The sequence below is a fragment of the Mizuhopecten yessoensis genome, unplaced genomic scaffold (genome assembly GCF_002113885.1).
Source record: "Mizuhopecten yessoensis strain PY_sf001 unplaced genomic scaffold, ASM211388v2 scaffold716353, whole genome shotgun sequence".
Classification (NCBI taxonomy): Eukaryota; Metazoa; Mollusca; class Bivalvia; order Pectinida; family Pectinidae; genus Mizuhopecten; species Mizuhopecten yessoensis.
The window spans coordinates 255,791-268,525 of record NW_018480074.1 but is presented as its reverse complement, the minus strand read 5'-3'; the positions used below and the strand labels follow the sequence as shown (position 1 = coordinate 268,525).

Genomic DNA, 12,735 nt, shown 5'->3' with positions numbered 1-12,735 from the left:
AACAAAAATGCAAGCAAAATTGTTAAATGTCTTCATTTTTTTTAATAGGCAATTCCGAATTATGAGATTTCATTTTAACTATTACAAATAGTTTTGTTATATTTTGTGTCTGTATTTTTTCAAACATCTTTTAATTAACATTGGGTAACATTGTATTTTTTCAAACATCTTTTAGTTAACATTGGGTGACATTGTATTTTTTCAAACATCTTTTATTTAACATTGAGTAATATATGAGGTGATGTGAAAGATCATGTCCAATATTTACAAAGAAAGAAACATAGGGAAACTTGTAATTCTTACCTAGGGTTCTTTCCTTGCATTTACAAGTTCGATCAGAATGGGATTTGCAATATGAAGTCTACTATATACAGTAAAATTGGGGATCTGATATATTGTGTTGTTGTAATATTCTCATATCAGAGTTCTGGCTTTATGATATACAGAATGATGGAGTTTGTTACTTGAATATATTTGGTTCAGAGATGTGAGACAACACTGCCTAGTGATTTGCAAATGCAGGAAGTATTGTAGTACATGTACCATAATAAACATTTAATATGAAATATTTTATGTTTCTGATTCCTTAAATATGGAAGTCAGGGTAATTAAAACAGATATATTGCAAGAGCATTTTGCTTCATTAGAAATCTCAGAATCATTCTAATTGATTATTTTTCAAGAAGCACTTTTTACAAATGATATGTTATGTTATCACATATTATCATAGCGGGTTCTTGGGGTGTAAAGCGGTATTTTTTCTTTGGTTTCAATTTTTACTGTTATAATTGCTACTGATATTCTAATATTCAAGTATACTTTTCATATAATGTTATGTAGTTCAAATTTCTATTATCATACTATTATAGAAAACAGCATTTGCATACAAATTCTGAAACAGAATAAAAAACAGTTTAACGTTTTTTTGGCGAAGAAAAACTGGGTAACAGGACCTGAATGATGGGATATAAGCGAGAAAAGTTTGTTCAATCACGAATGTTTGTCTTTTTGTTTTGTTTTGTTTTATTCCTTGCACAAATCTTGATATCAAATTTAAGCACGATCACGAAATCAAATTTAAGCACGATCACGAAAAGATGTTAAAATAATTTAGTTTTGAAAACAGTGATTTGATCAGTGTGGTTTTATTATAGTGTTACGTACATGCCCCAACCACAGCATTATTTTCACTGTGTACTTTATTAGGATCATTTCAATATGCAAACATTACTCAGGAATTCACAACGATGTGTCTGGAAGTCTACACTTTTCCAAATTGATGTAAAATATGTGGCCTTCCATTTTGTCAGTTAAAGGTACAGAAGGTACTGACTGGTAAATATTTATCATTCCTACGCAAAATATCCAGTGATGGGACGCGGAGTGTGTGAGAAACCCCTTATATGTAAAATCGTCTTTTGTACTATAAAGGAGACATCACTTTTCTTAAGTGAAATAAATTGTACACTAGGTGCCTGTTCTTCTCATTATATGACCATAGCTGTCTCTTAAACATCAAACTCCAAATAAAACCATCTTCCCTTCACTATGTCATTGTTCGTGTTTCTGTGATACTAACAATTATTAAATGTGTTTCAGCAATGTTTGGGGTAGTTTTGAAAGAATGTTCGTTTTATATTATGTACATAGAACAAGTTTAGACAAATCATTGTGTTAAAGTTGAGCATCTTTAATCCAGAAGTCCTGCCATCCAGTCGGACATAAACCATTTTATGTGTCCCATGTCTTCTGTTTCATAATTAAGTCACAGATGGTTGAATAAATGTACTTGACGGTTTCACAAAGTAACCGATCTGTTGACTGCTGTAAAATTGAGATACTGTATACCGGGGAATTTTCGCCCAGACAAACTTTCGCCCAGACAAACTTTCGCCCAGACAAATTTTCGCCCAGACAAACTTTCGCCCAGTGTTAATTTCGCCTTTCACATTTGATTACTACGTTAATTTTTTTCCTTTTTCCAAATGTTCATGTTATATTATGATAAATTTGCCCTCGTTACGGAGGGCAAAAAAGGGAGAAATTAAACTGCAGCGAAAATGTCCTGGTATATGATCTATGATGTAAGTAGTTGTAGGCACATGTAGCTTAGAGCATTCATTTAGATTTATACACTCCTAACGTTTTCTAGCGGGAATTTAAGCCGCCATCAAAGGTGCTATTGACATTGATTGACACCTCTGTCAATTTCTCAAATCAATTTCAGACCTAAGGATGTGCTTAATTGATCAGGAGGAGGATTGTGGGAGTAGGAGTACAATAGTTAGGATCAGTACTGTAGGATAGTATACACCGGGTGATATTTATGGCACTGATGCTTACACTAACAAGTACGAACATGACATTGTTATGTATATATGTGTATCCATGTACAACTAATAAATACAAAGATAATTAATATTTATTTGTTGTGTCTTGTATTCTGCATTTTTATGTTTTTGGAACCTTGACCAGAAAGGTCAGGATGACCCATTGCCTGGCATCATGCTTCATCTGCTGTTTGTAAATTTTCTGACATTTTGAAGTTCTGCTCCAAATCCTCAGGAAGGATTTACTCATAACTGGCCAGGAATGACCATGAGGTAATGCAAAGCAAGTGTAGTTATTTTTGGGGAAGTTCAGAAATCCAAGATTACCAAAATAGTACTTTTGTTTCCCTCGTCACATTTGGGTGATGAACATTGTCCCATTTCCGGTAGTAAAGTAGTAAGTATGTCTTCACATCAAATAATAATGAACCTTGTAAACTAGCTTTTCCAAATGACTGATGAACAACAACAGCAGACAAATTTCAATCATTTTATGAAATCCCATATCAAGTTCCCACATGCATACTGTTACAAAAGAATGCACCAAATGACCTGTTGATTTATTTCTCCTAAAGCATTGTGTCCTTACCCTTATCCTGGAGCAGACTCTCAACTTTTGTGCAAGTCTATATTAACAAAACACATCAGGTTATATATGTGACCAGTCACAACATCAGACACATAGTTTTACATAATGCACATATACTGCCAGACAGATCTTTCTCTTAACTCTCTTTTTTCCATACCACCCACCACTTACCATGTCTTGGGAATCTACAGGAATAAGGTAAATCCTCAAAAAGGATTGGAGGACAAGAGAACACTCTGAGAATGAGAGGTTTGCAAGATCTGATCATCCTCCCAAAATGTGTGAACGGGCACACACCCATCTATCTCCATAAGAATTCCTGTCATAGGAAAATTTAGAGGTCAAGAGGATCCTCCCAAGAAATGGAAACAAATACATCCCTTATCAATCTCCAGTGGATTGCCTGTCATAGCGTAGACACCAGCCAATGGCTGCACAGTGGATTTCTTATTATGGAGGGGACGCTATTGGATCAGACTAGTACTCCTCACCTTAATAACAAACCACACATTTCTCACATGAGAGTTGTCAGCAGTTCCACATGTCTCTTAGGGGCAGTAACTCTAAAGTAAAAAAATATGAGTCTATTGAACCCACACCTTAACTCTGTATACATATTACTGACAAACCATGGCATTCTTTTTATTTCACTACACTAATATACCAAATGATGCATAGTATGTCAAGTGTTTGGTTCACCCATAAAACTAAGGCCTATGGACCTTAGCTTCGCTTGGCTCATCATATATACGGGGTATATACCTTTGGTGGATGACTGATTAGTTCATGACTTTCAGCTCTTAAGTTTACATGAATGTTATACAGGTATTGCTTGTTCAATTACCAACTTTGATGAAAATATTGTCGATTTGAGTTCTATCATGCAAAAATCAATTTGTGATCAGTAGCAAATTGGACACACCATTCCTAGACAGTGCTTGCAAATTTCCAAATACACTCTTCTGCTGTCATCAGACATCACCTCTGATTTGCAATGTCCGTCATCCAGTATCTCATTAAAGTGCACAGTAAATCTTTAGATTCTGCAAAATACAAGAAGACTGTTTTTTGAGCAACTTTCTTTGTCATTCTTAATCTACAGTGATGTTGTGTGTAGCTGTAGTTTTCAAGTTGATCCTATGGATCTTACTAATATACAAACTGTATACAGTGTTTCAACATATTTTACTGCTGATATAGCCCATGCACAAAATTAGACCAACTCCCTTTCTTGATAATTATTTCTTGCACACAAGGGCTGCTTTGAGAGGTTTTTGAAATTGCAATTTTTTGTTTGAAAACAAGTCATTTTAGTTTTGAATTTTAATAGTTTTTTTTAAATACCTGGTTATATACAGTATACAAAACCATTTGGTTAAGTTGTAGATAATACCAGGTAAGGATTTAACAACCCCAGGCCTTATATCTGTTTTACGAACTATCTAAAGAAAAAGGCCCTCTGCCTGGACTTATCACAGATAAAACCAGGATACTTCATACATACCGGTATATAATAGTTTTTTTATTATTAAACTAAACATGATTAAAATATCAAATTTCTGAGCAAAAACCAATATTATGCATTACTATATATATGATTTCTTTTCAAACGACCTATGGTGACCTTAATTCATTCACCCCTGAAATTTCATAATGCACTATTTCAACCATTGAATTGAAAGAGTTCAAATGAGTCTTTAGGAGTGAATGAGTTAAAATGTATACCAAGCGAAGCTGTAAATTGAGAAACTACTGCTATCCACTTCTGCCAATAAATTATGGTCTGCTATGACAGGTAGTTCATCAAGATCACAGATGTTATACAACAGGAAGTAGTCAATCATTTATGGTGTGTTTAAAAATAATATGAAACTTCGACATACCGTTGTCAATTGCTAGCGTAGTGATGTTTTCTAAATGTTTGATCTTTTCTTTAGCTCTAGAATTGTCAGCAAGCACAAGGAGAGTTTTTAAATGCCACAGATTGTTAAATTCGTCCAGCATTGCATCCTCCTCTGTATCAGATATGGAGGTCACCTGATTTAACAATGTGTCCAAGTTTTCTTCACAGAAGCGAGTTTCAGTGTCTTTCACTGCTACTACAAAGATATGACATTTTCAGGCCAAAACTTTTCAAGCATGTTCTTAATCCATAGGTTCACATTTGACAAAAGTTTCAAGACATATTTTGACTACAACTAGTTGCCCCCTTATTCATATATTCCAGCCTGCCTTTAGTTAAAGATATCCTGTCTATAGCTACGGTCTGTTTACAAGTACCAGTACTCCACAATCTTTTTTCCTTATTACAGCATTCTGTCTATTCAGATCACTGGTCTATTAAGAGCATATCTGTTTTCTCCTTTGGAAGATCTTTATTACAAGGTTTGAGTGCATTTGCACTACAATGAACACAGGGCTACCAACTCAGTACCCAGAAATAACAACTATCACATGTTAAGTCTGTATACCACAGCTAGAATTGTGCTGGTCAAATGACAGCAAGTTAAGTATGACAGTAAATCCATGTTGGTCGAATCTATATCTGCTATGAGTGGACTTATTAAAATATGGTTTTGTTCGGTTATTGCGGTTTCTGTACTATAACTTTCAGTTGGTATGGCACTACAATTGAGCGAATGGAAAAACAAACCCATAACAAACAGAAATATCAAACAACTTCTAGCACACCCTGATTCTTGTATAACCAACCCCACCCTGTTCTCATTTCTCTGTAAGGATATGATAATTATTGAAGATTTCTGATGATTTTACCCAATTCCAAATTTTTAGCAGTTTATCTGTAATATTTATAAGACATGCAATTAAGGATACATACCATCTTGATCATACACCTCCCACACAGCCCTGATAAACTCCACCAGCTTCGGTAGTCTCTCATGTAGCTCTTCTCTCCGACTGGAGGTAGACAATGAAGAAATACAGTCTCAAATTAACATTTCATTAACCATTACTGTTAACGGTTGCGGACACTATGGCCGGCACTATAATTATGTGACTTAAAAACATTTGATATGAAATATATTATGATCTTGTATTCTTTTTTATTCATAAAACTATGTTAGGCCCTGGGTGGATTCACCACTAAGTTGGTACAAAGTGTACCATTGTTGTACATGATGTATCTCCTTCATTGCTATGTAAACATGTTTTACTGTAATTTTTCTCCTAAATCGAAGTTGAAAACATGCAAAATATACTAGCCTTACACTATTTCACTTCTATGTGGCATTAATAGCTCATGGTACATTTACCTCTTGTTGTGTTGCACTTCGATGTCCACACTAGTATTGACAGAAAATGTAAATTCCTTGTTGCTTTCACCTGCATCCTTTACTTTCTCTCTTTCTTTCCTTTTCTTTTTCTTCAGTTTCCTCTTTTGATTTTTTGTGAGTATTATATTTGCTGCTCCTCCAGTAATCCTTTCTGTCTTCTGGTTCTGTCCTTCTGGTTGGTCAGCACTTCTTTGTTTTCTTTTTCGCCGCCTTCTTTTTTTTACTGCCATTTGCAAAAACATGTAAATATGTATCTAGAGCAACTTAAGTACATATTAATAAAGGCATTAATATATATATATAATAATACAATGAACGAGTAAAGTAAACAAATAAATGAAAAATAAACAAATAATAAACTATCTCACTTCAGCAATTTTCCATGAAAATCAGTGTATTATCATGATTGCTAGTGTGTAGTTGAGGAATACAAGATTTTAAATTTAATTTTTCTTAAATTATTTTTATTCATGTAATTCACAGGTGACAAAGCGAGATAAGTACATATTCTACCTTCTTCTTCCAACTCGGATCCGCTTTCCTCGTCCTCTTCCTCTCTAACAAACTCTGGCCCTTCTTCCAGCGGAGAACCTTTTTCTGGAAGAATACCAGGGGGTCTAGGAATCACACTGTAAACTTTTTTCTTTGGTCTGACCTGACAGGTATACTTAGCAGCGAGACTTGTCCTGTCAGTATCAGTTTCAGGTTCTAAGTTATCTTGGTCCTGCTTTGTTGTTTCAGTTTCTTCAAGGTCCCCATACAGACGCCGAAGTAACTTCTTTTTGAAAACTGAAATAAATTATTAAAAAAAAATCACCATCCTAAATAGAAGAAATTATAAATAGAGGAAATTATTAGACGGTACTATTGTTTGAATTTTATACTGCCACATGCATTGACTTAAACTTTAACAGAATTAACATTTTACGATGTAAGTCAAAGTGATACACTTTTTTCATATATTCAGATGATATTGATACATAGCTGATAGTGCAGAACCAATCTGCTACCATATGCATAGCAGTAGTTATTGTGACCCAGATTATATCACATTGAAAATATCTCTATAAAATTAATTCATATATGAATTAAAACATTCCAATATATATAACCATTTCAGAACTATACCAGTGTTGTACTGCCTTAACCAGAAACATGTATTTTCAAACCTTATCACAGGTGTTTGAAATTCTGACTGTAAATTGAGATAAAAAATAATATAAAAAAGAAGGGTAGTAGACTACTTTTTTAATAGTATTAACAAGTTACCCTTATGTTTTTTTTATCTCAATTTACAGTCACTATTGCAATGTTGTAGTGCAAACCACAGGTACTTCACGTATTGTTCTTTTTTTTAACAACGCGTGAAGTTCCTGTGTGCAAACTTTAACTATTAAGTAATCTGTATCTTCAATGGAACAACTTTCACCGGTCAATTCATCATTATCTTATTGATACCGTAACATGGGTGATCAAAGGGTTATAAATAGAAATATAAACATCTGTTTAGGACACTCAGACTACTCAGAGATATTTTAGCAGTACACTGTTGATTTACCGGCATCTCTGATCTTTTTCGAGTCACACATCTTTCTAATCCTCAATGTTAACACGTTTCTTGAAATATTACAATATTGTTGTGTTCGAATTAAGCGTTTATTGTTCCCTGCATGTGGGTGCGTTCGATTCCACATTTGTAGGACTAAATTTAGTAGTCACGCCGGGAAAATTTGTTTTGTAATTTTCTTCTAAATACGATTATATGTTCTCATTACACGTATTTTAATGTTCATTTGAACTTAATTGTTTTAGATATTTACTATGAAAATATCAATTACGTTTTTGTTAAACAGAGTTAAAGACATAAGTTACCCGAGTCTGTTTTTGAAGGACGTGATTTGGCCATTCGGGCTGTTGACAGTAGACTTGCTTGATAATTAGAAGATATTTAGTGGAGGACTGATTAATTCTGTGTCCATGAATTGCTTCTATTCTTTATGATACAGATCAGTTTCCTTATATAGTCAACCTATATGTATTAGCTTAAATGCGTCTAGTCGCTTTTACCCCAAGCAATCCCTAACAAATTAGTCAATGTCTGTTTACAAAATTCTTTGATGACTCTGGAATATAATACATGTATTACACTTCCCGCCAAATTGCGATCCTTGTCTGTAAGATACAAATGAATCAAGCAAGTTCGAATGAATTAAGCAATTTATGGTATAAAGTAACCATTTTGTAGCACTAACATACATGAGCTATTTCCCTTTACAGCGCGAAGTATACATTGAAATGAAATCTGAGTAACTATTTTTAAAGTAAAAGTCTAAAATATATATCCATGGCCATTTTAGGAAAACTTGAAAATAAATTAGACAGACCTATCGTGTATATTAATTTAAATATAATATGTCGATATAAAACCATAACACACATAGAAGGTTACAAAAAGACTAATTTTATTTCGTAAATGTTTTATTTTTCTTTCTTTTTATAATCCACATGACAATTACACACAATATCATGAACATTTTTTTATTGCGGTATAATAAATGATGACTACAGAGTCTCTTTTGAAGCAAAACTATTAAGAATTGTGTGCTACGAGAACATCAAAAGAGGAGAAATAATCGAAAGTTTAATTTAAGTAAACAGGCCCCGAACACTTTCAAGGGACACCAATATCCGTACTAAAAATCATAAACATCTTTTTCCATTTTTTTGTTTGTTTTGTATAAAAATATGAAAGCAAATATTTTTTTACTATTTCCTTAATATAGATATAAATCCAAAATCTTGGGCAACTTATGTATAACAATATTTGAACCAAACCCATGGTTAAAAGACGTAAATGTACGCCGCGTCGTAACCTACTAGTTTAAAATCAAAATTAGCTGCATAGGTAATATGCATACAGGCGGAAAATATAGAGTGAATGGGTAGGTAGAGGGGTTCAGATTAACAGGAAAAATGTTTCCGTTGTAGAAGAACTCCCCGAGAAAAAAAGTATGTTTCATATTACAGTGTGTTAAAGTGTATAACGTTCGTCCGAAATACTCTCCACAACAGCGGAAAAATACGAAATCGAACATAGCGTTTACAACACAAATAACCGTTTATCAATAATTACTGCAGCGTTCTTTGGACGCTGAAGAGGAAATTGGGAAAGATAAGGACAGCACGTTCAACGATTAAGTATATGGAAATAATGGAAACTATGAATAGAGAAACTTCAGAAAAAATCATGAGCACAATTTGATGTACAAGAAATGATGAATAGGGCGTGACAAACACTGGTATTGGAGATTCCATGCCATGTACTTGAACTTTGAATGTTGGAAGTTTGACGTAAACTTTCACAACTATACGTCAAACGTCCTACATTTAAAGTTAGGACGTATAGCAGACAACATCGATTAGATGTAGGACGGATAGCTTACAGCTCTAAGAATTTGGATGTATACTTTAATACATATACTACGAGAATAGGACGACATCCATTGTGAATAACCAGGAAGTTAAACATTGTAAACAGAGTGGAAAGAAAACACAATGTATAAAAATGCCAATAGGCATTGTACAACTAGGAAGTTAAAATACCGAAAATATAACAACAAACATTAAGTAAACACAAGACGTCAGACAGACACAGTGTACATAAGTCATTAGACAGACATTGTGTACATAAGACATTAGACAGACACTGTGCAAATAGGACATTAGACAGACATTGTGAAAATAAGACGTAAGACAGAAATTGTGTGAATTGGACATTAGACAGACATTGTGTAAATAAGACGTAAGACAGACATTGTGTAAATAAGACGTAAGACAGACATCGTGTAAATAAGACGTAAGACAGACACTGTACAAATAGGACATTAGACAGACATTGTGTAAATAAGACGTAAGACAGACATTGTGTAAATAAGACGTAAGACAGACATTGTGTTAATAAGACGTAAGACAGACACTGTGCAAATATGACATTAGACAGACATTGTGTAAATAAGACGTAGGGGAGACATTGCGCAAATTAGACGTCCGACAGACGTCGTGTAAGTTAGACATAAGACAGACATCATGTAAATTAGACGTAAGACAGACATTGTACAAAAAGAACGTTCGACATTCATCGTGTAAATAAGACGTTAGACAGACATCGCGTAAATAAGACGCTAGACAGGCAAAAAAATAGAACACTTGACACATAATAAATGTAAATGGGTAAATATAACCATTGTAAAATTATAACAGTTGTGAAAATCAGCAGATAAATAACTATACATTCTTTTGATTTTCAAATTTACATATGATACATGAATATACAAACAGGGAAAACCCCTGGACCAATAGGATCATAACATATTTAATTTTAAACACATTGCATTTCTATATTATGCCTGTACATTGATGGCTCTTTCATGTATTACATCAGTTTTTGAAACATGTAAGCCTTGCCAATCGTTCTCTCCTCTTAAATCCACCGAGTTAAATTCACAAATAATTACAGATGTTTTCATATGTAGTCAGTTTCTTAGGAACTATTACAACTGGTTCTTCCAGATATCGAGCACTTCCACCAACTCATCTGCAGACGGTCGATTTTGGGGCGTCGAATCCCAACACTGCGAATATAGGTCACGGTAGCAAAGTTCAAATGGGTTTTGCTCGGACATGTTTGGGTGTTTCGGACGGTGGCCATATGCCACAACTCCGAAGATTACCACGTGCTGGTTCTCGTTGCCATACGGATTATCACGTGCTAGCATTTGCCACATGGTAATACCGAATGAGTAAATGTCTGCTTTCCTGGTAGGCGCGTCACCGCGAAGTAGTTCTGGTGCGCGATATGCAAATGTGCCGGTGAGGGACGACCTCTGGGTGGGACTTACCCTTCCGGTCCCCTCTTCTAAAATCTGGGAGCATCCTAGGTCACCAATTTTACAGTCACCGTCGGGAGTGATGAGAATGTTGGCGGGTTTAATGTCCAAATGTACAATGCTGTTGTCATGGAGATATTTCAGACCCTGAGCTATCTGAATGGCAAATTTCAGTCTGAGCTCAATTGTTATGTCAACCTGAGATTCGTTGAGCACGGCCTGCAGGGTTCTTTCGCCGACATACTCCATAACGACCCATGCTCCCTCTTCGAATGACGTCATATGTGTGGCTCCAAGTGATTGGACAACATTGGGATGAGAGAGTTGCATACACCGAAGCTCGGCTTTGAAACTTTCAAACATGGCATCGGGGTTTTTACTCATGGTGGGTTTCTTCAATACTTTTATTGCCATTGATCCATGTCCAGATTTTCCATTTGCCATATACACAGAACCAAAACCCCCGGCTCCGAGAAGTTTTCCAAGTTTGAAATCTTCCTTAATGAACACAGAATCATTGTCCTCGCCGCCTTTTTTATTAATCAAAAAGGGTCTTCTGATTTCACCACCGAGACAGTTTCTCTTGGACTCAGACAATCGCTTGCTTTTCGGTGTAGATAAACATAACTTGGGTGATGAACATCGGAGATGTCGGTATTTCCCAAATAAGGACTTCAACGTATGTACAGGGCTGTTGTGTCCATGGTGATGATGGACATGGCGATGTCCATGTACAGGGGTATGTTGATGACCGTGATTAAATGAATGTGTTTCTTCTCGCACTTTTACCATAACCATCTTGACAGTTCGATGGTTTAACACTTTTTGAACCTCTGCTTAGGTCGATCTATAGGGCAGTCGATATATTCTTTTGTGACCCTGAACACATTTCATCGAATTTCATTGGCTTAGACCCCAATTTGGCTTGATTTTCATTGGTTGATCCTCTGATATCACGTAATCTATATACCTACCCGAAATATTCAGGATGAAAAGTAGTCACCTTCTATGCAGATGAAAATAATTTTGTAAGCTTATCTATACGGTGGATATAATGTAGATATAACCAAGAAAATATAGCAGAATGAATATATACGTAACATAGTATACAATTGATAATAGTTTGCTGTTAAATCCGACAAATGATTCTAACACATTACTGGTTTAAAGTTTATTACAGACGTATTTTTTGTTTGTGCAAATAGAAGTTGACAAAGCTTTCGACAGTTCACAGGCGTGACACACGGTGCATAACCGCATGGGCATGTGCGTCACTCATTTGTCTGTTCGTACGTAATCTTGGAGTCTACTTTTATTTTTTTATTTAAAACAAAACACAGACGTATCCATTTGTTATTACACATACATACATGTATGTGTACTCGTTATATGGATAGCCTGTTTAATGAGCGTGGAACCGGAGATGCAGATTTTTAGCAGCTTATTTTGATAATACAGTAATACGGATCCCAATGGTATTATATCAATGACTGGCATTTTACTAAATTATGCTACATATTATAATACAGCTCAAAACACAGTGGACCTTATTCTTTAGTTTGAAACACATTATATATTTGCCACGAATTTTCTAGGACACCTTGTTAAGTGCTTAAGTAACATGAAATACATGT

At 34.8% G+C, this 12,735-nt stretch overlaps 2 protein-coding genes across 3 annotated transcripts; both read right to left on the bottom strand.

Annotated features, from left to right (window-relative positions):
- Positions 1-2,692: 2,692 nt before the first annotated feature.
- On the bottom strand, positions 2,693-7,833 carry LOC110443591. Of its 2 annotated transcripts, none has more exons than XM_021487885.1 (6): positions 7,774-7,833; positions 6,729-7,004; positions 6,195-6,438; positions 5,759-5,838; positions 4,803-5,015; positions 2,693-3,962 (listed from the first exon to the last, which is right to left on the bottom strand). In XM_021487885.1, exons 1-6 carry the CDS (start codon positions 7,802-7,804, stop codon positions 3,898-3,900), a joined length of 909 nt encoding a protein of 302 aa, XP_021343560.1. In that variant the 5' UTR covers positions 7,805-7,833; the 3' UTR covers positions 2,693-3,897. The 2 variants fall into 2 exon arrangements, with proteins under 2 accessions (XP_021343560.1, XP_021343559.1); XM_021487884.1 differs by having other exon boundaries at positions 2,694-3,962; positions 4,803-5,018.
- Positions 7,834-8,656: 823 nt separating this feature from the next.
- Positions 8,657-11,939, bottom strand: LOC110443620 (serine/threonine-protein kinase mos-like). The gene has a single exon (XM_021487954.1). The coding sequence runs from the start codon at positions 11,897-11,899 to the stop codon at positions 10,766-10,768; it is 1,134 nt and encodes a 377-aa protein (XP_021343629.1). The 5' UTR covers positions 11,900-11,939; the 3' UTR covers positions 8,657-10,765.
- Positions 11,940-12,735: the final 796 nt, after the last annotated feature.